The sequence below is a fragment of the Euleptes europaea genome, chromosome 6, assembly GCF_029931775.1.
Source record: "Euleptes europaea isolate rEulEur1 chromosome 6, rEulEur1.hap1, whole genome shotgun sequence".
NCBI classification, from domain to species: Eukaryota; Metazoa; Chordata; class Lepidosauria; order Squamata; family Sphaerodactylidae; genus Euleptes; species Euleptes europaea.
In genome coordinates this window covers 98,279,295-98,303,372 of record NC_079317.1, presented here as the reverse complement: position 1 = coordinate 98,303,372, position 24,078 = coordinate 98,279,295, and the positions used below count along the sequence as shown (strand labels likewise).

General features: G+C 43.9%; 1 protein-coding gene across 1 annotated transcript in view; it reads right to left on the bottom strand.

Annotated features, from left to right (window-relative positions):
- The window catches only part of SIGIRR (single Ig and TIR domain containing), a 46,593-nt gene extending 31,586 nt beyond the window's left edge, over window positions 1-15,007 (bottom strand). The window contains exons 1-2 of the mRNA XM_056851674.1: window positions 14,890-15,007; window positions 2,544-2,870 (exon numbers count right to left, since the gene is read on the bottom strand). Of these exons, the coding sequence (XP_056707652.1) occupies window positions 2,544-2,870; window positions 14,890-14,983 (421 nt within the window). The 5' untranslated portion in view covers window positions 14,984-15,007. The remainder of the gene's footprint in view (window positions 1-2,543; window positions 2,871-14,889) is intronic.
- Between the last annotated feature and the right edge of the window lie 9,071 nt (window positions 15,008-24,078).

Genomic DNA, 24,078 nt, shown 5'->3' with positions numbered 1-24,078 from the left:
CAGCTTTCGCGGGAGAGTCCACAAGCCGCACCAAATGACGTAGCGGGCCTTAAATGGCCTGCGGGCCGGAGGTTCCACACCCCTGGGTTAAGGTGTCAGACTAAGATCTGGGAAACCCAGGTTCGAATCCCCACTCTGCCATGGAAACTTGCTGGATGACCTTGGGTCAGTCACACGCTCTCAGCCTCGACCCTGGCAAGTATTTGGATGGGAGCCCTCCAAGGAATACCAGGGGTGCGACACTCTCTTGCCTTGACAACCCCACCAGGGCTCACCATAGGTCAGATGTGACAGCAAAAAAAAAAAGTATACTACCTCTCCCCCCTGATTCAGCACCTTTGATTCGACTCAAGAAAGTTCAGCATGGAGTGTAGTGAAAAGTCACAGTGACCATCCTTGGGAAGCATGAAAAGTGTCGCTATAAAGAGGTGCTCAGAATAAAAGGGAAACACAGAGCTCAATTATACATAGTTGAGATCTGGCAGTGACAATTTTTGTGTTGAGACCTACTGCACTCTCGATTCCTGTTCAGAGTCCAGCACAATGTTCTTTCCCCTTCATCTCCCACGATGCCAGTTCACTCATCCATGCAACTTAGCTTACCCTTTTATGAGCTGACAGAAGTCTTTCCTTTAAAGGGAAAGGGGGGGGAGAGTTGCAGCCCTTTGTGGAAAAGTCCTGCTGTTCAAATAGACAGGTAGACCAGGGGTCTTATAGTGCAGTGGCAGGTCACACTGCATTCACCATTAAGAATGCTTTAATCAGCTGTCTCTCACATTCCTTCCTATTCTACCAGAGGTTCCTTATCCCAGCCGGAAATCCATCTAATAAATTTTTACCCTACCCTTCTGCCAAGGAGTTCAGAGCAACATACAACAGCCTCCCTTGCCACATTTTATCCTCACAACAACCCTGCGGGCAAGGCTATACAGAAAGTGTACCGCTGGCCCACAGTCACCCAACAAGTTTCCTAGGAGAGTGGGGATTTGAACCTGGGTCTCCCAGATCCTAGTCCGATACTCTCACCATTACTCACTGCTTCGATCAGCTCACTGTTTTTGCAAAAATGAACACTGCAAGGCATGCACTGGTGAGGCCTCTCCTACTTTTCTGGGGGATCCATACCCAATCTTTAGCTGAGCCAGGACAACGTTCAGAATCTTAAAAAAGTAACTTAACTAAACAAAGTTGGATTTTTTTAAAAAAAAATCTCACAATGGACTGTTTAAGATCATTTTGGGTTGATTCATGTTGCTAACACCATAATAAACTTCTCCTTCTCGATTTACAGTCTCACACTTTATAGTTTAAATGTGCCATACAAGATAATAAAGCAGAAATGACAGCATACTTATCTGTCCCAACGGGTACGTTACAGTCCTTTGATACTTTATAGTCCTTTAATATTTCACTTTTTAAAATCTGACAGCTCACAGCTACTGCTAACTTTATCTGTGAGTAATTTCCAAAGTTATAAGAAGCGGCATATTTAGAGGGGGGAGGGACGACCCAGAACAACATGCACATTAAATATCAAGCACAGCTATTCTTAATCTTGTATTTACATGGAGCAGGTGTGAGGTAAGATCTTTGCACACTTTCCAGCACCTTCGGCCACCTTTTCGCACTTTTCAAGCCCCATCATTCACTATTACTAGTCACTGCCTTCTTTCACATCTAAATTGGGTCGCCACAATAGAATTTAATGTGTGTGTGTGGGGGGGGGAAAGCTGATTTGCACTGAATTGTACCAATTTGACTTCATACTGTTCTTACAACTGTATTTCTTATTCTTTTGCCTGATGAAAGGGGGCTGGACCCAGATTAAATTAGCAATTTCTGCCAGTTCCCCCTTCCTGCAGCAGAGCCCCCAGGAGCAGCATTTCGTAGAGATCCATGAGCTGCAGTGGGAAAGTTCCATTCTGCCACTGGAAAATTTAATCAGGACTGAACCTAATATGTACAATGGGATCAGAGGCACAAAGAGAACTAAATGTCTACCATTCTCTCATAAGCAGATGGACATCTACTTCCACAATTCACCCACTGCAGCCCAGAAAAGGTAGAACTATATGTTATGGCAGACATCACAGAAAAATAAAAGTGACATGAATGCAGCAGCTAATGAAATACAGCGGTGGCAGGAAAGCACAAAGACATGTTACACGTTTTACCTTGCTGAACCTTGCCAGGTCAGACAGGAGGAAATGGTGCAAGAATCAGTTTCTGGCAACAGCCACACAGCTGCTGTACTATGTAGTACTGGCCATAGACACTAGCTGACCAAATATTGGAAGAGTCGTGAACCACACGACTGCATGAACTAGACCACCAAGATCCATACTTTTTGAGTATATGATTGGATATCTTACAGAATGAAAAAAAATAACTTCCCTTCATGGTTAGATATTTCAAGATTTTCCTTTGTCTAACTAACTACTAAGTAGGAAAATGACCTATCTGGAAACACTAGTATTGGAGGAGGCAAAGCTTTTCACTCCAGAACTAAGTTTGTGGTCAACTCTCCCTCTCCCTTTACTCACCTGCCATGACCAGATGAATGGTGAAGGAGGCGTTTCTCTGTTCATTCAAGTAGAGTGTACAGGTATAATTGCCTGAATCCTCAGCCTCCGGGTGCTCAAAGGACAGATATGCTGTTGTGTTGTGCAGCGTGCTGTGTAGGCGCCCTGAAGCACTGAGGTTAAGCGGTTGACAGTCTTTGGTCCAATCGACATTAAAGGTTGAGGTAATCTGAAGAAGTTGGAGACTCTGCTCATCCAATGGACAAAACAAATGATTAACCGACTCTTGCTGGGTCCACACAGTGTGATCATATAAGCGATCTGGGTCCACACAGGATATATCAGGGGCTGAAAAGATCAACAGAGAAATAAGTTAGAAGCATCGCACACCAGTTAAACTGCAACTACTCCTATCACTCACGATCAAGCTCACAAATCCACCACAAGCAAGGTACAATCAATCATCCTACATACGCAGTCACAGCCTAGTAGCCCTGATCTGTTTTACAGAAGTCATCAAGTAATAGGTTGTCTATGAAAGAAAAAGGAGAAAGAGAAAGCGAGGAAGAGGAGGTCTCATAGATTTACTAGGTATACAAGGCTTGCAAAATGTATTATTGCAGTTGTACGGATTGATAACTAGGGAAAGCATAGGTTAGTTCAATCAGTTCTTGAGCAAGTCAAGGACTGAGCCAGTATATCTAGGTTGAAATGCGTGAATTAACCCTGGAGACACATTTCCACTACTCTCCTTCCAATACATACCTCACTCACAAACTCAGGCGAGAGAAATAGCTGAAGCAAGCTGTTCAGAAAAAGAAGACAGACCAGAATTCTAAAAAGCAGCAATTTCAGTATTTTATATCCACTGATAACTGTTGCATTATTTGTATATCAGGAGGCTTTCATGACACATAATAGTAAAACCACCACTGGCATCTGACGATCAGCAAGTACGGTGGCCACAAATATGCTGTTCTATAACAGCTAATGCCACTATTGCCAGAATATCAGTGGTAATAAAGTGTGCTTGCTGTACATATGTCACTGTTCTCCTACCAACAGTGAATGCCATGGATCATGGAAACACTGGAATCTACCCAATCGTCCAAAGTCTCTGCAGAGTGGAACTAAGCTGCAGCTCCCTCCCACCGAAGCCCACAGAGTCCCCCTCCTAACAAGAAGAAGAAGAGTTGGTTTTTATATGCCAACTTTCTCTACCACTTAAAGGAGACTCAACCCGGCTTACAATCACCTTCCCTTCCCCTCCCCACGACAGACACCCTGTGAGATAGGTGGGGCTGAGAGAGATCTAAGAGAGCTGTGACTAGCCCAAGGTCACCCAGCAGGCTTCGTGTGTAGGAGTGGGGAAACCAACCCGGTTCACAAGATTAGCCTCCGCCGCTCATGTGGAGGAGTGGGGAATCAAACCTGGTTCTGCAGATCTGACTCCACCGCTCCAAACCACTATTCTTAACCACTACACCATGCTGTTTAATGGACCCTCAGGAGCAGCATAGGAGGTAAAGGGTGGAAACTATACTGGGAGCAAAAACTGGCGGAAACTGCCACCCCTTCTTCCACAAACAGAAATTCCATCCCATCGGAAGACCTGCATGGCTGGATGCATATCACTTTCTCATAATTAAAGTATCATGAAATACTGCAGCGGTGCTTTAACATTAAAAAAAAAGAGTTTAACATCATTCATATAACAGCACTGTTGCTATTATTGACAGAGTTATGCATATGAAACTCAGCAGGTGATAACAAAATGGATGGCTGATCAGAACAAACCAGTTCCTCCTAACACCTACAAGCATGCTCCTACTATGTGATTTCTGCATGGTTTAACATGCCATGTTTACAAGCTGATGCTTCATTTCAGCTCTGTTTCAGATTTCTCCTTGTTTTCACCGTTTCATCTGCCTGGAGCCTCAGCGAGAAAGGCGGACTATGAAGGACGTAAATAAATAAAGGCACCTCAGGTTATACGCTTAGGATCGAGAGGGCTTTCAGTGCTTGTTTGCATTGCCATAGTCAGGGATATTACATAAGAAATTACCTATAGAGCACTCCTGCCACAGGATTTCATTTCATGTTCTCCCCCTTAGCAAACGTGAATGAAAGAAACCAACTCACTTCATCATACTTGGGAAGGGACTGTGGCTCTCTTATAGAGTGTCAACAAGGTCCCAGGTTCAATCACTAACATCTCCAGTTAAAAAGATCATACCTATTCTCTCTAATATCAGAGGAGCATGCCTATTATATTGGGTGCGAACACAGGCAGGATGGTGCTGCTGCAGTCGTCTTGTTTGGGGGCTTCCTAGAGGCACCGGGTTGGCCACGATGTGAACAGACTGCTGGACTTGATGGGCCTGGGTCTGATCCAGCAGGGCTGTTCTTATGTTCTTATCAGACAATAGGTGATGTGAAAGACCTCTTTCTGAGACCCCGGAGAGCTGTTCCCAGTCAGAGTATACACTATCCCTTGTCTGAATTCACGTAGTAATCTTGTTCAAGCTTCAGGGGCCACTGCTACGACCGAGCTGGATCCCTACTGAAGCGCCTATAAACTTCATTTATGGGAAAACATATATATTCTGCACACACATGGAAGCTTTGGGAACGTTGGCATCCACAACTATAAGAGGCCAACAGATTACATGGCTTGCCTGGTACGGCCGTTCACCAATAAACAGCTCAGAATTACTTCCCTCTTAAGGAATGTGTTTTCCTACTTCCAAAGATCACAAGACCTAGTGCTTGCTCAGAGACAGCCTCGGGCAATCTCTATAGCAGTGGTTCCCAGCCTTTTTGGTTCGGTGGAGGGACCCCAAGGTTCAAAATAAAAATTCCGAGAATTTGAAAATAAACTTTAATCATCACTGTTCGTTAAACATTAAACTTAGAATAATATTTGAATATATATATTTATAATAGAGAACTTTTAATTGAAAATGTTTATTATGGGTTTATAACTTTGTTTCGCGGACCTTAATTTAGTTCTCGCGGACCCCTGGGAGTCCACGGACCCCTGGTTGGGAACCAGTGCTCTATAGGCTATTCTAATGAGATATTGGAGTATACAACCAATGTACAGTGAATCTATGTGTATTGTAACACCCCTGACCAGAGGTTATAAAGGTTCTTGCAACCCTTTGTTCAGGTGTGTGAATTGTCCTGCGCCTTTGGGGCAGTTTTCACCCGGTATGTATATTGGGTCCAATGAACAACTGCTTTAAACTATCAACCTCCTACTGTGTTATTGTCATTGGGAATTGATACATTAACACAGACCACTTCACTACTAGTATGTAAATATGCTGCCAGGCTCCAGGGAGAGGTTACAGGAAGACCTATGTTTTTCCCTTTTTTACACAAATAACTTTCTAAGCAAACACCCATTTCTAAATTTGCAATGAGGGCAAATTGCAGGCCAGAGTACTGCCCTCAAACATGCAAATCCCAGATACTGGGGCATGAAGCTAAAAAACGAGGTGGTTTTTTATACCCCACTTTCTCTACCTTTAAGGAGCCTCAAAACGGCTTACAATCGCCTTCGCTTCCCCTCCCCTCCACAGGCACTTTGTGCAGTACGGGGGGCTGAGAGAGTTCTGAGAGAACTGTGACCAGCCCAAGGCTGCATGTGAAGGAGTGGGGAAACCAACCCAGCTCACCAGATTAGAGACTACCGCCCATGTGAAGGAGTGGGGAATCAAACCCAGTTTTCTAGATTAGAGTCTGCCGCTCCTAACCTCTACACCACTATACCCACCAGGTTGCTTCTCAATTATTTTAACTCCCCAAAGTAGACTTTTGTGTGTGTGGTGCTACTCACTGGTACTGACTCTAAGTACTGGGACCTGTGGGTGGGTGGGGGGCTCTCCCAAGCCCTGAGGAGAAATTAGTGGAAATCTGTACAACCTTATATATGAGTACTAGGACTTAAAAAAACAACAACCAGAAAAAGCACTGCCCAGAAGAAACCTACTTACCGGTAGATGAGCTTCAGTGCTGACTTACTAAAAATCTTTTGGCTGCTGTGCATTCCTACTATATTACCAATATTATTGTGCATTCCTACTATAGGATCCCTCCACACAATCTTTTTTTAAAATCAGTACTCTTGTTCTTCATATGCATTTTGTCCAGATAGAACAGGAATACTGTATTTTCAACGCACAGCTTCATCTAAATACTGCATTCATAATCTTTCCAAAAAGATGGTGCCACTCATCCCACAATCAAAGCACTCCCGACAGATGGCCATCTAGCCTCTGCTTAAAGACCTCCATCTTTGGAGGTCTTTAAGCAGATGGCCATCTGTCGGGAGTGCTTTGATTGTGGGATCCTGCATGGCAGGGGAAGGGTTGGGGTCACTGGGGATGTGTGGGGGAGGTAGTTGTTAATTTCCTGCATTGTGCAGGGGGTTGGACTAGATGACCCTGGTGGTCCCTTCCAACGCTATGATTCTATGATCCCAGGCACTTCATGGACGTAGTTTTCTGTTGATTATCTCCTCCCCGCTCCAGATCATATGCTCAGCTAGTCAGTGAACTTGTTTCACAAAGCAACGTCTGTGTCTACTTGCTCTCTCACTCCAGCCTTTCTACAGCCTTTAATGTATTTCTCGGAGGTTGTGCACAGGACAAGAGGCAGCAGAAGCCGCAGCAGAATTAAAAGGCGACAACCAGGGGAGTGGTGTGATTGCTGCTCATGTTGTATATCCTGATTCCACTTTCAGCTTTTTAAAAAAACCAGGTTTTGCACGTACTTGTATTGTCTCTCTCACTTGCATCTGATAAGAGAAACTGCGGAACAGAAAAAAACATGTTCTGTCCTATCTAGGGTTGTCAGGTCCCCAGACGCCCAAAACCTCAGAGTCATGGGACAGGACCTGGTGATGTCACATTGAATAACAACATAGCCACACAATGCTGTAAATTATTCATATGGTACCTGTGAACATGTATAGTCACAATCAATCAAGTAGCTTTTAAGAGATTAATTCCCCATACCTACCTACCTACCTCCACACACACACACACAAAATAACACAGAAGTTATGCATTTGTTAAACACAAACACAAGACGTATTGAACTGTTGGTGACAGATTATTGCCTCCCATCTCTAATGCAGGTACCCCAAGCAGACATGTAGGAGATCTTAAAAGAAGGCATCACTGGTGGGGATTAGCAGGCAACACTAAATTTTCAACTTGCTGCCCTCAGAATGAAGCTGAAGACAGACAACCATTTTTCACCGCATGGCAAGCAACTTTCAACTCCCCTAAAAACTATTCCCTACCTTCAGCTTGAGCCCCATGGCACAGAGTGGTAAGCTGCAGTACTGCAGTCCAAGCTCTGCTCACGACCTGAGTTCGATCCCGACGGAAGTCGGTTTCAGGTAGCCGGCTCAAGGTTGACTCAGCCTTCCATCTTTCCAAGCTCAGTAAAATGAGTACCCAGCTTGCTGGGGGTAAAGGGAAGATGACTGGGGAAGGCACTGGCAAACCACCCCGCAAACAAAACGTCAGGATGTGACATCACTCCATGGGTCAGGAATGACCTGGTGCTTGCACAGGGGACCTTTACCTTTAGCTTAAAGAATCTGAGCTTCGTTGTGATATCGGTTTCATGGTGGCAAGAGAGTGCCCAGCAGCAGTTTGTGCTGGGGCCTTACAGCAGCTCTCTAGCACTTCTCTCAACCAGGCCAGCTCTTTACCGGCACCCCATTACTGTCGTGGCCAGCATCATGCGGCTATTAGGGCTGTGAGAAATGTTCTAATCTTGAGATGCATGCACTGCAGCCATCATCCCCTCAGCGCCGGCTTCAGCGTAAAGTCATCATATTCATGACTGTTCCTAAAAAAACGAGACTACAGAAGTCCAAGCAAATAGATGTGTGGTCCAGGGCCACAATTCATCACACAGTTAAGCACATATGTCTCATTCATTCCAACTGGATTTAAGCAAATGTACTTGTAAGCTAGATCAAATTTTACCCCTTTGCTCTTATCCTTAGTATTTTCTAGTTAGTACTCTTGTCTTTTGCTCAAACCAATGTATTTCATTCAACTTAACCTTTTAAGCAGCCGTTAGTATGTCTGTCAGTTAGTTTAGGTAATTATAGGCATACCCACAGTACTACAACTCTATATCCTGCTGTCAATTTAAATATAAGCACTCTCTAGACCACAGCATTAGTTCACATATGTATTAAGCAAGAGGGCTTATCTAGGCAGTGAGTGATCCCATGTGCCCTACTGCTTTCTAGACTATGCACAAAAGACCCACAAGCGTCCAGTGATAATGGCCCCTGACCCAGAGATGCAATGTAGCACCTTACTGGGTAATAGGGCCTAGAAGGGACAATTACTGCCTCCATTATCTAACTGTTGCAATAAACTTAAGTTAGTAACTGTTATGCAAAATGCTTCCTTGCAAAATCCTTCAGTGTTCTAGTAGCTCAACCAATATTAAAGCCCGGCTCCAGAGGCCCTGCACACTTTTCATTCATGGTCCCGCACCAATCGTGTCACTTGAAAGGCGGCTGTACTTAAAAAGCACTTGCTTGCCTCAGGCCAAAGCTCACATAGACCAACCACCAATTGAAATAATCAAATGCTTCAGATGATTCATGCCAACATGTGCTTCCTGGCTGATGAACTTAGTAATGTACAACAACAAGAACAACAACAACAAGAGCAACAATCTCCTTTATTGGCATAAAATCGAAACATGGGGTGTCTGCATAGTAGCATAAAATTATTGCAGTTGCACATTTTTGACAAGGATAAAACATAATAGATAAAAGAATGGCAGAATTAATAAAAGCCCTTTACTTAACTTGCTGACGAACATTCATAGCAAGTCTCAGAAATTGTGCTACAATCTCCAGTATAGCGGGAGAGTGATTATTCAGCAAGAAAAGAGCTTTAAAACAATCAGGAAAGTTTGACTTTTTTGTCAAAAGAGGGCCTAAAAATTTGCTGTGAATGTCTGTATAAAATCTGAAATAAGACATGAACAATTGATTCAGTGCAATTATTACCACAGGGGCAAAGTCTCTCTGAGAGGGGGATTTTACACTTAGAAATGTAAAGCAAAGCAAAACTGAGTCAAGTTTTTGCTTAAAGAGTTTTGTGCGCATTGCCCCGCCACAGCTGTGCTTAGCAGAAGACAAAGGAAACACCCCAGTAAGCTGTATGCAAAGACATCCAAGAGAGAATTGACAAAATAACAGAGATCAGGCCATACTTGTCAAATTGCGAGGGATTTTCCTGGCAAAGGATAGATAGTAAAACAAACGAGTTACAGTTATTCCTTTCTTGTGAAATGTAGGCAATACAGGGGCTTTACTTCAAGGTAGCACTTCTGCTCATGGGATCTCACTTTCCCGGCATTCAAACTGTAATATCTTGCCAATGGGAAAAGGCCGTTCTTCCTGCCACTAACACAATCATTGCTGCTGCACACGCTGCATGGAATGTGCCTGCGCACGTGCCGTGGCCTCCTACTGTGCCAAAGGCTTCACTAACAACAAGCATTAAACATAGACATGCACAGAGAGAGCTGCGCATACTCTCAACACTTTATTGGAAGAAGAAAAAGTAGAGTTGGTTTCTACATGCTGATTTTCACTTCCTTTTTAAAGGAGAATCAAACTGGCTTGCAGTCCTTTCCTCTCCCCACAACAGACACCTTGCAAGGTAGGTGGGGCTGAGAGAGATGTGAGAGAACTGTGACTAGCCTAAGGTCACCCAGCTGGCTTCATGTGGAGGAGTGGGGAAACAAACCCGGTTTGCCAGATTAGAGTCTGCCGCTCTTAACCACTACACCACGCTGGCTAGTGAAGTGCTTCATTTGGGTGCAATCCATATTGTTCTTATTCTTTTTAACGGCCGTCATGGCCGTGCAGCATCTCGCTGGGCTATTGCAGTACTATACCGTTTTCCATTAATTTAAAAAAGGCTCCCCATTCTCCAAAGTTTACTTCAGAAAGGTTCATTCTAGATTTCTTTACTGGTTGAGCATTTTCCCACTGTGCTGAGCCTGTGCTGGAGCATTCATCAATCACAGTGGTAAAAAGTGAATGCCAGTTAGCTATCCCTTCACTTCTATCCATTCCATAAAGGTAAAGGTAGTCCTCTGTGCAAGCACCGGGCCATTAGTGACCCATTGGGAGACGTCACATCCCGACGTTTCCTAGGCAGACTTTGTTTATGGGGTGGTTTGCCAGTGCCTTCCCCAGTCATCTTCCCTTTACCCCCAGCGAGCTGGGTACTCATTTTACCGAGCTCGGAAGGATGGAAGGCTGAGTCAACCTTGAGCCGGCTACCTGAAACCGACTTCTGCCGGGATCGAACTCAAGTCGTGAGCAGAGCTTTGACTGCGGTACTGCAGCTTATCCCTCTGTGCCACAGGGCTCTAGCCATTCCATGGGGACATGGTATTACACCAATGACAGCATATAACGTCTAGCATTAATACACCAGTGCTGAAAGGGCCTGAGAGATCTTTGGAGACAGCGAGTGCACAGCAGTGCTCCACAACAAGAAGTGTAATCAAGTTCCCTGTAAGGAACGTTCACCCTATTATACAAATGTAGAAATGCCATAATAAAGAATGGATTTACTGAAAAATTAACTTATTACTAGCTCGGCAAATCAGTATTTTTGCTTTCTTCCCTTCCTCACCCATAAATACCCTTTCCAGCCAGGACAGCTTCTTTCCAAGGTATGGCTTACTCATACAAAAACAGTATCTATAAAATGCGGGCTAGTTTTGTCTGTCGCAACAGTGAAAACTGAACAAGGCTATTTAATGTAAAATTCAAGGATTATAATCCTATTTATGAGTCCAGCAGACAGGAACATTATTGTATTGACACTGTCAGTACTTTCCCATGGCCACAGCCAACATATGTAAACCTTGTGTACCAAGGAGGGGCAGAGACAGAGATAAGGTTTATCTCAACTTCCAACCGACGTATAACTTTGATATTTGGAGCATATACTGCTTTGATACTATCTTGGTGTGCATGATACACTAGGCCTCAGTGATTACAGAAGCAAGAGCCTCAAGAAACTTCAAGAAGCCCGAGTGGAAAATTACATTTTCCCCAGAGGAGTAGTTTTCCCTGAAGCAAACCACTGTTTCCGGAGGTCAGACCCAGATGACATTAGGTCTTTGCCTCTTGGGGACAACAGGTGCAAAGTCTACTGCATTACTCAGCATGGATGGCCAGGCCCAGTTAAAGAAACTGCGTGTAAATCAGAAAAACTACAGCTGTATAAAATTACAAAATCTACCACTCCGCACAGTCTTGCATTTAAATTTCAATCAGGTGTGCATAGATTAAAATAATAACATGCACTCAGAAAGACAGAAACATAATAAAGTTTCACAACTGCAGGATTATGCTAAATGAACAATTGCTTATATGGAAAGAATTTACACCATTACATTCAGTAGAAGAGTCAAGGACCAATTTTTGTTCTTCAATAGATAGTATTTATAACTCCTGATCACATGTAATATGCTCTTTTACATACTGGGTTCACTCCAGAGAAAGCTAAGTGTAGTTAAATTCCCTAAGAAGCAATAAACACATTGTTTTCTCTGAGACCTATAGTGCAATGAGATTTACAGGGAAATTAATGGCCTTAAAAGGATATAACTGTTTAGGATTGCACTGTTAACTTCAATTAATGTATGCAATTGAGAGCCTATTTAGAAGCATGCTGGAGAGCATCAAATGAGAGAAAGAACACAGCAATACATATTTATACTCATTTTAAACAAAATAAATTCAGCATGACTTGTGTAGAATGTGACGTAAATACTGGGATATTAACTTTCTGATCCAGCATAGAAGATGAATGCAAGGAAGCAGCTTCAGTTTAGAAGCTTCCTTGGGGCACATGTCAAATGTGCACAGATTGGAGATGGACAGGAAAGTGTATGATTGTTTGCACTGCCACACACATTCAGATGCAAGCAGGAGCCCTCATTTCCACCTGCATTGCCATGTATCCCTGGTCAGTGCTTCAAGTTCTGCATGAATCATGACAAGCAACTATACCTGGTCTATTGAGATCCCGAATGGTCAAAGTTATATAGATAAATCCATTAAAGGGAATAATGTTCAGGCATGAGAAGCATCATAGGAAAAGGGGGGGAAACAAAGACATTTTCCCTCTCCCTTTTTAACTCAAGTTTCTGCATTGTTGAACCCAAGCAGAGAAACACAGGAAAGAGGGGTATGTTCATTTGCCCTCCTGTATGTAAAAGTCCTTGCTGAAATTGGGGTTTGGGGGGGTGTACCTGATGGTATGCATGCCCTACCTCTGATCCCCCCCCCCCATAAAATCTTTAAACTATCAGAGAGGCTGCTGTTTCGCATCTTAATGGTCCTGTAGGGTGTATTAGTTAAGCACATTCCCATCAGTTTTAATCAATCATCCCCAAAGGAGTGTTTAAACTGCAAAGGTGGGCAGACTGTCTACCAGTTTAAAGAATCCTGGAGGAAAATTTAGCCTGATTATTCATTACTCATGACATACATCCTGCCCTCCAGCAAGTTATGGATACTGGGAAGCAAGAGGCAAGCAGTATGATTCTCTTCAGCCTAATAAACACTGTGCAGGGTAAGGGCTTACATCTGTGCTCTGTGTTCAGGATTACCATGCATTTGCAGTCATCTGTCTCCCTGTATTTGGGATGTTTGCCCACTTTTGCAATACAGGAGACAACTAATAATTCTGCATGTTTGGGTGTTCCCCCAGGAATGCAGAAAGTTACCTCTTGTTTGTGTGTGGCCTCATTTTGCTACCTTGTTGATTATCAAAGACTGAAGCCACCTACCTTGACTATTAGAATGATTTAGCATAATAAATTGCTGTTTTGGGAAGGGAAAGCGGCATGGTAGAGCCCGATTTCATCAGATCTTGGAAGCTAAGCAAGGTCAGTACTTGGAAGGGAGACCTCCCAGGAAGACTCTGCAGAGGAAGGCAACGGCAAACCACCTCTGCTTCTCACTTTCCTTGGAAACCCCTTGCTGGGCTTGCCATAAGTCAGCTGTGACTTGATGGCACTTTACACACACATTGCTGTTCTGGCTTAAGAATGAGGAAGGTGAAGAAAATATATGGCCTCTTTAGAAAGCTCTCAGTATTCCAAACAGCCGACGCTGAAGCACTCCTTTCTGCACCCACCCTTCAGAAGTCTTATAATGACCAAAATACAAGATTGGACTGGAACGGGTTCTCAGAATGATGGTTGACTAGATGAGAATTGTGATCTTTCTCCAGAACCAAAGTAACAGCATGCAGCAATAGAAAGAAACTACAAGAAGAGAAGCAGCAAATTTCCCTCATCCCCTTTCCATTATAGGGACAGGACATCATATTGTTGGTGCCAGATTAAAGTTTTAATGCGAATTGTCATACTAGGAGGTTGGAGAACAAATGTTAAGCCGGTACAGTTCTCTGTCTCTGACTCCTCTCTGTGTTCAAGTATATATAGTTAAATTGTTTGTAAAGCTCAGGAATGTCAGGTCACCAGCAGCCTTTACAATGCAAAGGTCCCTATTTTCCCAGGAAATGTTTAACAGAGCTCACAACTTTCAGTTAGCAAGACCTGCAAGATGTTTGTCTTTCTGTCCTTCCCAGGAAACAGAGTGAGGCAATAACTTTGCATGAATGTGCATAAATAATCAATGTATGTACGGCACAAGCATTACAAGAGGCACAGTGCAGCATGAGAGCCCCTAAGCTATAGTAGAGTCAGAACTGCTGATGTACCTGTTCAATATTACACAGCTGCTTGCGCTTGAGCCCAACACACTAGAAGCAAAACCGCTCCAAGGCACAAGAGGTCACACACTGCAGTAGCAGCCTTTCATATTCTGGACTGGGCACGTGGCACCCCAGCCCAAAGGATTGGCTACTGCTAAATCAGCAGCAAATTGTTGCACTATTCATTGCACTAGTAAGCGGCCCTTTAGAATGCCACTGCCTGAAACCTCCCTGCACTGTGCGGTCCCATCTCCAGATGGGAAAGAGGATTTAAACCTGAGTTTCAAATACGCCCTCAAAATATTGATATTGACTCAGAATGAAGGGCATCTTTTGCAAAAAGAGATGTTCCCATCTCTACAGAGAAGACAGTTTTCTGGGTCAAGCAATAAAGACGGCTAAGGCAAATGATTTGTTAAGGTCAGGCAACAAGGACAGCGGGAAGGGAGAACAGAGAGTGAGACCATGAGCCTTTATCGACAACCCCTCCAGCTCTGGGTCTGTTCCTAAAACAATCACAAGCACAACTAAAATGTCACTTTCCCCTCCTCGAGTCTCACCTTGTAAAGCTGCTGTCCTTTCCTGCTCACTCCCTACGCCAAGAGCCAAGAGCACAGATGTCACAGAAAGAAGAAAGGGCAACTTCGCAGTCATTTTGGCTTATCCACAAGCAGCAGTCTGCAAACTGGAAAACAAATACAAGGGGAAAGAATTACCTTTCTCTTCCAGATTCAGGCAGAAACCTTCAAATCCTGAAACGTCTTATACTTCCTCCCTGTGTGCTCCCTGATATTAGCCATGTTAATTACATGACTGTCCAAAAGACTGGCGTTGCCTGTTGAATACCTCCTCCCCCTTATTGTTCAATCACCTGTCCTTTAGTGGCTTGTTCCACTGCCACTCCCAATCACAGCCTTCCAGGCCTGCATTAGAGAGAGCTGGGGCCTCCCACCTGTTATCATTGCTCCTCCTATCGTTCCACCTGCGTGCAATGGGAAAACGAAACAAGCACACTTAAAAAAAAAAATACTAAAACCCGCCCAACCTGTTGGCAGTAAAGCAAGCGACCAGGAGTTTGCTCAGTACAGATCTGGAAGGCGGGTTGCTCAAGAGCTGTACAGCTGTGAGACTTGCCGTTCTGTGGCACTAAGCCAGTCATCCCAAACTCTAGCAAAGGCTGCTGCAAAGCTGCAACCACAGGGGCAAAAACAGGTAAACACCTCCAGCTCTTTGGGGGGGATGCTTTTCCCCGGGGATAAAAGCTGAGACTGCAAGACAAGGTCGGACCTGAATAGCTACATTATGACAATGAGGAACATTACGAAATCCAATGATACCACTAAAAGACACCAAAATAAATTTGTTGCAACCCACGCAGAAGAAAAAATACACATTCTGAGAGAGGCTATAGGCAATCCAGTGAATAAAACAGCACTGAAGAGGAGCCCACTCGTGGATGAATTCAAGGAAAGGCAGAACTCTGCCTCTGTCCCCTGGCCCAGTATTCAAAATCAGTGTCTGATTAATAAATTGCTGCCCTACATTAATATGCATCGAAAAGTATTTAGTACTCTAAACCATATTGGCTGTGTGAGCCTCATCTCGAGGGATACCTTGCCTATTTTATGCATGTGTTCCCACAGAGCCAAAAAAAGCCCAAGGCATTTCTGTGAAACAAGACCAAAAAAAATCCAAATCACTTCCCACGTGAGGGTAAACATAAACTGAATAATAATGGACAATTTAATAGTTCTTCCAGATATGCCTCTACACCCTGCCTGATAGGCTCACACTACACAGAGCTACTGGTTACCAAGAGGAACAGCAGGCATGGAACTGTCAACATGCAAAATGCTTTACTGTAATTATGTCCCTTAATTAAAATATGCACCGGATGCCACACTGTTGCAACAGTGCCAAGGTGGGAGACCTCTCTGGCCCTGTGAACGGAAGCAGGACTGTACAGTAACACCACCCTCCTCTGCCCTGCCCACATCTGCCCTGTGCAAGACCTCACATAGTGCAGCTAAAATGTACTGAGCTCACACTGAGTGCAATATTCTGGGTATTCTGCGGTAACTTATACCACCGGTCAAAATTTTGCTCCAGCACCACATTCCTTTGCTTCCTGTCTGCTTTTTGCCTTTGGCAAGAGACCGCTGGAGAAGGCAACTACTCTTAATATCTTGTTTCTCAGTCAGTACAATAAGAAAAGAGCTACTCGGTGAGAATAAGAGCGACCAAATCAGATTCCAAAACGTTACACAGAAGCCAGTAATTGCCTTTCAACCGTTGTCACAGATGAGTACTCCAGCTCATCATAGCTGGGATGATGCTGCATACAATGGCACAGAAATTGTCTGGCTGTTTAACTTCTTGTACACACAGGATAGTCTTTTTTTTTTTTTTTTTTTACAAAAATCGGCTCCAAGGATAGAGGAATGGCTGGTTAAAGTTAAAGATATATGTATATTTTAATTAAGCTAACAACATTTCAGAAAAAAAATACAATAAGTTTAGATGAGTTATGGTCACAAACTATAAATAAAATAGAGAATTTTATAAATAAGGGCGAGAAAGGGGAATGTGTTGTGCTCAGTCATGATGGAACGAAGAATATGAAGACAAAGAAATAAGATGTAGCGTAGGAATCCTGTTGTTATTTTATTGTGTATCTAGATGTATTGTATTTTAAATCATGAAGGTCTTTTTTTCCTGCTTCTTTTTAGTTGCTGTTATTGTTTATTGTTATTGTTGTTTTCCAATAATTTTTTTTAAAAAGAACAGTCTATTTTTTTATTTTGTCTAAAACACAGGATGCCTGTGATCTCCAAGAAGCCGCTCTTGGCAAATTAGAGTGATCATATCCTCTCTTCACTATATAATGTATTGTCTTGAATGAATGCGCTCATTAATTAATCAGTTGGGAAAGGCATCCAGGTAATTTACTTGACAACATTAATCAAGAGGACACAGCTCACTTACATTTACCAGTTTTCACAAAGGCAACTCGATGGTTAACTCTGGCATTATTTTATACTGTAGGATCAGGCATCTTATTATCTGGCACGTTTTTTCTGTTTGCAGCTTACACTGTATTCAATTTTTCATTCCTTGTTTCCCCACTGAGAGGAATGCAAAGTAAGGGCTGTTTATGTAACCCTTCTTTCCGATATGATGTCCAAGACAGCTCACAATAGTAAAACAATTAAAATAATCAATTATGAACTCTGGCAAAAAAAAAAAATCAATATCAGAGAAATGGCAGCAATAAAAATTAAACCTGGTTTTATTGTTGTATGTTATGTAACTATCCACAGATTTTAGATTGTTTTAAAAAGTTGTAAGCCGCTCCTAGCCTAGAAATCAAATAAAATAAAATTAAATCAGACCTGTAGATCAGTACCCCTAGGCTTCAAACCAGCTTCTTCAGAAGTCAACTGAAAAAAACATGCATTCACCTGACATCTAAAAGAGACTACAGTGCCAGGCAAACCTCCTGAGGTACACAGTTCCACAGACACAGAGCCTTCACGGAAAAGTTTCTCTCCTTAGCTGCTTTCCACCTTCAGTTCTATGGTGAGGGCACCTGGAGCAAAGCCTCAAAAGACAATCTTAGGGAAGAGGCAGCACTATGTTGGCTTTTACTCATGGATTCATTCATTCATTCGGTACAGCTACCAGACAACTCTGTTACCCCAGAAATCAGACCACACAATTTCACCGCTGCAATTTTCCGCCAATTATTCACTTTGTCGCTAATAAACTGAAATTCAGTTTTATGAGGGCAGTCTTCAGCATAAAATGCCAAATCTAATATGTTCTCCCAATAATAACATTATATTTTAGGAATTTTTAGAAGTCAGAAGCAGCAGTATAGTTTTATAACAAACAGTAATGACTAAATATACAGCAAAAATGCGTACAGCACATTTAAGTCCCCTTCGTTTAAATGGGAAATCAGCAGTATGTATAGTGCAATTTTAAATATGGTTATGCTGAAGCAATCCTACTGCATTCAATAAGATGTATTCCTTATTAATGTTTATGAGATTGCACATTAAAAGTGCATAGCTTTGGCTGGATTATCCTTATTTTTTCCAGCTAAAGTAAAAAAACTGAATCTAAAACTGTAATCCTACAAAGTTCCACATTAAGTAGCATGAAAATTAATTGATCTTACTTCCATATAAGTAGGAGTGTGTGTCCTATGCTAATTGAATTTAGGAGGAAACAAATGCTATATACCCACTTACTTGGAAGTAAACCCCTTTGAATTATGCAGGGCTGACTTGCGAGTAAATTTGTATCATATCCACGATTAGGTTTTTTTTGTGTGTTTTTAATCCTACTAAGTTATGCAGTCTATTCATTAGGCATAATCCCAGGAAAGTGTTTTTAGGATTTCACAGTTAAGGGAAGTTATACTTTATGAAGGAGTTCTCCTGTACTCAAATAACATTATTGCTTTAACAAAAGGCACTTTGCCCAAATGCAGGGTAATACTGTCTGACTACAACTCCCGTTCCTCACAAAATAACGTTCTTATATTGTCAGATGAGTAAAGAGAGAAAAAAGAGAGAAAAGAGAGAGAGGTTGTGTATACCTTCCTGGACCACAAAAGAAAAAAAACGATGAACTAGAGCGGCCGCCTACCTCCATCCAAAGAAGTCATATCCCAACGCGCCAGAAGTAACCTATTGGCCGCAGCCAACACCTTGGTTACCGAGGAAACAAAAGATTTTGCATTGCCTTCTTCTTTGTTGCCATAGCAGCCCATAGACCGTGCACAGGTAGACCAAAGGGCGGCTCCTGGCACCTGCATTTGGGGGCATTCTGGGTAACGTAGTGCGGGAGCTCCCAGATGTTGGCACGTCTTGCGTGAAAAGACTACCTCTCCCAGCATCCATCGGGCTGCCTTGTTTTGGGGCCAAGCACACCTGAACCGGGTGAGGTTCACAGTGGGCAGCCGTGTTAGTCTGTCGGCAGTAGTAGAAAAGAGCAAGAGTCCAGTAGCACCTTAAAGACTAACAAAAATATTTTCTGGCAGGGTCTGAGCTTTTGTGAGATATCTGAAGAAGTGAGCTGTGGCTCACGAAAGCTCATACCCTGCCAGAAAATATTTTTGTCAGTCTTTAAGGTGGTACTGGACTCTTGCATCTGAAGAAGTGAGCTGTGGCTCACGAAAGCTCATGCCCTGCCAGAAAATATTTGTGTTAGTCTTTAAGGTGCTACTGGACTCTTGCTTTTTTCTGATAGGGTGAGGTTCGTGTTTGTTGTTTTGCAGCGCAGACGGAAGGAGGAAGCAGGCGCGCCGAGTAACACGGCTAGAAGCGGGCGGCAGCTTGTATAGTAGGGGATAGCAAAAAGACTCAAAACCACTGTTAATACAATATTGCAGAAACCAAACAGGGCAGGCTCATAAATACAAGAATACCAAAATGTGTATTAAATTTCACAATTGCAAAACATCAATCAACAATACAGTGTGATACAAATATATACAGTGCTATACGATATGTACAAGTTCTTGAACAGAAAAACACACTGGCTATTTCTTAAGACAGACGTGAAGCAGAGCCCACTTCATCAGGTGAGTAAAGTCACTTTCAAGTGAAGAATGTTGAAGCGGACAGAAAGCAACAAAACAACAAGGAAACGCTTTTCCGGGTATTTTGGCGTTTTCACCATTAAAGCTTCATCAGCCTCGAGCTTAGAAGAGAAGGCGACTCCCCGTGGAACACATCCAAAATGCTGGGGAAGATTACGTGTTCGTTCTAGGTGGTTAACTAACCAACCTAGTTTCCAAATACTATTTGCTATTTTTGCTATTTTTATATAGGTTTTCTTTGGTGTATGCTCCCCTTCGCAACGGGGCTGCAATGCAATGCTTTCTGTCCACTTGAAAGTGACTTTACTCACCTGATGAAGTGGGCTCTGCTTCACGTCTGTCTTAAGAAATAGCCAGTGTGTTTATCTGTTCAAGAACTTGTACATATCGTATAGCACTGTATATATTTTTTATCACACTGTATCGTTGATTGATGTTTTGCATTTGTTGTGAAATTTAATACACATTTTGGTATTCTTGTATTTATGAGCCTGCACTGTATAGTAGGGGAGGCTTGGAAATAAGGGTGTTGAGCCGGGCAGTTAGGGTGGCTAGTTTTAGACTGTTTTCTTTCCAAGGTTGTGAGGAGCAAGGTTTGGTTATTATTCGGTGTTAGCGGGGGTCCCAGAAATGTAAGCAGTTGTGGGTTTTTCCCCCTAACTTTAGCAAGGTGTGAATTCTCAGACCTATGGCTTCAGCGCTGGATTGTTATATTTCATTTTGCTGATTCAATTAATGTGCCAAGTTAGATGCCTGTATAAAATACAAACAAGAAAGTGAAATATGTACATGGCCGGAAGAATTAAATGCTGTTGCTCTCAAATTATTCGTTCAGCAGTCTTAACTATGAATGTAGTAGAAAATAGCAAGATCAGTCGGGATGGACTAAAACTAGGAACAGCGCTTGCCCATAGACAATACATAACTGCCCATAGAGAATGCATGCTTACCCATTGGGAATAGTGGAAACCTCACTTGCCAACAGGAAACAGTGAGACCACGCTTGCCAATAGGAAATAATGAGACCACACTTGCCACTAGAAAAAAGTGAGACCCTGCTTGCCAATAGGAAATAATGACACCACGCTTGCCAATAGGGAAAAGTGACACCATGCTTGCCAATAGGGAAAAGTGAGGCTACGCTTGCCAATAGGAAACAATGACACCATGCTTGCCAATAGGAAATCATGAGACCACGCTTGCCAATAGGAAATCATGACACCATGCTTGCCAATAAGGAAAAGTGAGACCACGCTTGCCAATAGGAAATCATGAGACCACGCTTGCCAATAAGAAATAATAACACCACGCTTGCCAATAGGGAAAAGTGAGACCACGCTTGTCAATAGGGAAAAGTGAGACCACGCTTGCCAATAGGAAATCATGAGACCACACTTGCCAATAGGGAACAGTGGGGGTGTGGTTTGGTCCTGAATGACTTACAGGGTGAGCTCCATCGGCTCCTTCTGGGACCCTCGATGTCCCTTCTTGGGACCCCATGCCGGGGCTGATCTCGGCCCACTAGTGATCTTGTGCGATCCTCTCTTGCTGGGATCCAGGTCACTAGATGGCCCATCCTAAGTTGAGTGGGCCTGGCTTTGGTGGCCACCCAGGGAGTCGGAGCTGGCCTGGCTTCCAGGCCATGGCAGCGTGGCTAGGGGATCCTCCTTGAAGTCACATGCTGCAAGAATGAGGAGTGCTGATCTGAAAGGTCGGTCTGAAAGGGGAGGGTCCAGATCCCGCCGGGTGGGGCCAACTCTGGGGCCAGGGGGCAGTTCAGAGAGAGCCGCTGGAGCGCAGTCACCGAGCATTCAGGGAAGGGTCATTCAGGCAGCTCGGGGTACCGGTGCATGACTTCCTGAGTTGGCCTCAGCTGGTGCACCAGGCCTGGGGGCCTGGTGGCGCTGGAGGGTCCCAGGAAAATTCGAGGCAGCCTGGGTCAACGTGATCCAGCAGGTCTGTCACAGTTGGTGTAGGCCACAGATTGGCGTATATGAGCCGGGGAGTGGGGATGGGCCCCACTGAAAGGCAATAGATAGATAAATGACCGCCTGCATCAGCTGCGGTCCTGGGGCACAGAGGCTCCTGGCTCCTCTCTAGCGCCAAAAAGGCTGGGTTGGGGTAGGGGTCTCCATGAGGGGGATCCAGCCTTCAATCTCCTGAGTACCCAGCTCCCGAAGCATATCAAGATCTGTCTAACGACCTTGGACTCTGAACAATGACAGATCCCCTTCCTCACTTTGCATTCCTTCTCTGGGATAGTCTGACTACATGCTAATCCCATTTTCCCATTCTCTCCTTCCCCTTCTCCTCCTCCTAACTCCCGGCCAGCTGTCAATATCGCAATCAATCAATACTTGACAGCCATCAATCCTTTTCACCACTCAATCGTTCTTCAATTTTAAAGCAATCTTACCTTTGTGCCCCACTGTTCACATGCCCTGTGAGTCAGTCTGCCCCAGGGGCAGAATTTGACTATAAAACAGAGAGACCTGGCACATGTCAGTGGCTTCTCATTTTGGATCCAGAACACAAGATGTGAGTCCTACACCTGGCGTGTAGTCCTTTTTCCCCTTCCCTCGTGCAGCTGCTATTCTGGAACCTCATTCTGCAGGAAAGGTGACTATGAACCCCTTGGGAATCTCAAAACCTTTACTTCTTTACTCTGTGTGTGTTGGGAATTAATTGTTTGTGTGTTTTTTTACCCTATTTCATTACTTTTAATAAAACCCTTAAAATTCATTAAGGCCTCCTCGTTATTGGGTTGCTCTCCATTTTGGCTCACTCACCTAGGGGCAGAATTGGTTTAGAAAGATCCCCACGCCAGCCTCTTGCAAAGCTATATTTAGTCTCCAGCTAATTTCCCCAAATAAAAGGAGACCCCCTCTGTGCTTGGCGTAACAAGGCACCCTGGCTGCAAGGTGTCTGCCTGGTGGAGAGGGTGCCCAAGGCATCTAACAACGAGCATGGTGATGATGTAAATCAGGGGTCACTTGCTTATGAAGGGAGGCCTGCCCAGACAGTTCCCAGCACAATGGAGCTCAGCTCTGGATGCTTCTGAGACAACACCATTGGGGGAGCATCATGGAAGGAACCTCAGGTGTTCCTTCCTTCAAGCCTACCTTCCATCATTCCTTTGTTTATTGCCTATGGGCAAGTGTGAATTCCTTCATTTCTTCATCCCCTATTGGTAAGCATAGCCTTATTGTTCCATATTGGCAAGCACGGTCTCACTCTCCATATTGACAAGTGTGGTGTCATTGTTTCCTGTTGACAAGCGTGGTCTCACTGTTCCCTGTTGGCAAGCGTGGTCTCACTGTTCCCTATCGGCAAGCGTGGTCTCACTTTTCCCTGTTGGCAAGCGCGGTCTCACTTTTCCATATTGACAAGCGTGGTGTCATTGTTTCCTGTTGGCAAGCGTGGTCTCACTTTTCCCTGTTGCCAAGCGGGGTCTCACTACTATTGGCAAGCAGGGTCTCACTTTTCCCTATTGGCAAGCGTGGTCTCACTGTTTTCTATTGGCAAGCATGGTTTCCACTATTACCAATGGGTAAGTGAGCATTCTCTATGGGCAGTTATGTATTGTCTATGGGCAAGCGCTGTTCCTAGTTTTAGTCCGTCCCAGATCAGTCAGTCTACAGCAGGGATCCCCAATAGGGTTGCCAACCTCCAGGTACTAGCTGGAGATCTCCTGCTATTACAACTCATCTTCAGCAGATAGAGATCTGTTCACCTGGAGAAAACGGCCACTTTGGCAATTGGACTCTATGGCATTGAAGTCCCAAGATGAGATTGTAGCCTGTCAGGCTATAGCCTCCTCTGTGCTGTGTGCGGCTGAGCTGCTTTCTTTTTAAGTTCACTCACCCCCACCAGCCCCAGGCCTGAACTGTTCTGTTCTCTTTATATGCTGCCCAGCTTCCGCTGGGTCCTACCACTAGCAGTGATTTTTTGCTGTACTCTCCTACCTGCTGGCAGCTTTCTGTACTCTGCCCTACCCCGAATTATCTAGTGTTGCAAAGGAAGAGGGGAATTAAGGGGGTCAGCAGGGGGAGCCCCACCCCACACTATGTACACACACCTCCAGGCTCCACCCTGCAAATCTACAGAGATTTTCTAACCCAGAGTTGGCAACGCTACC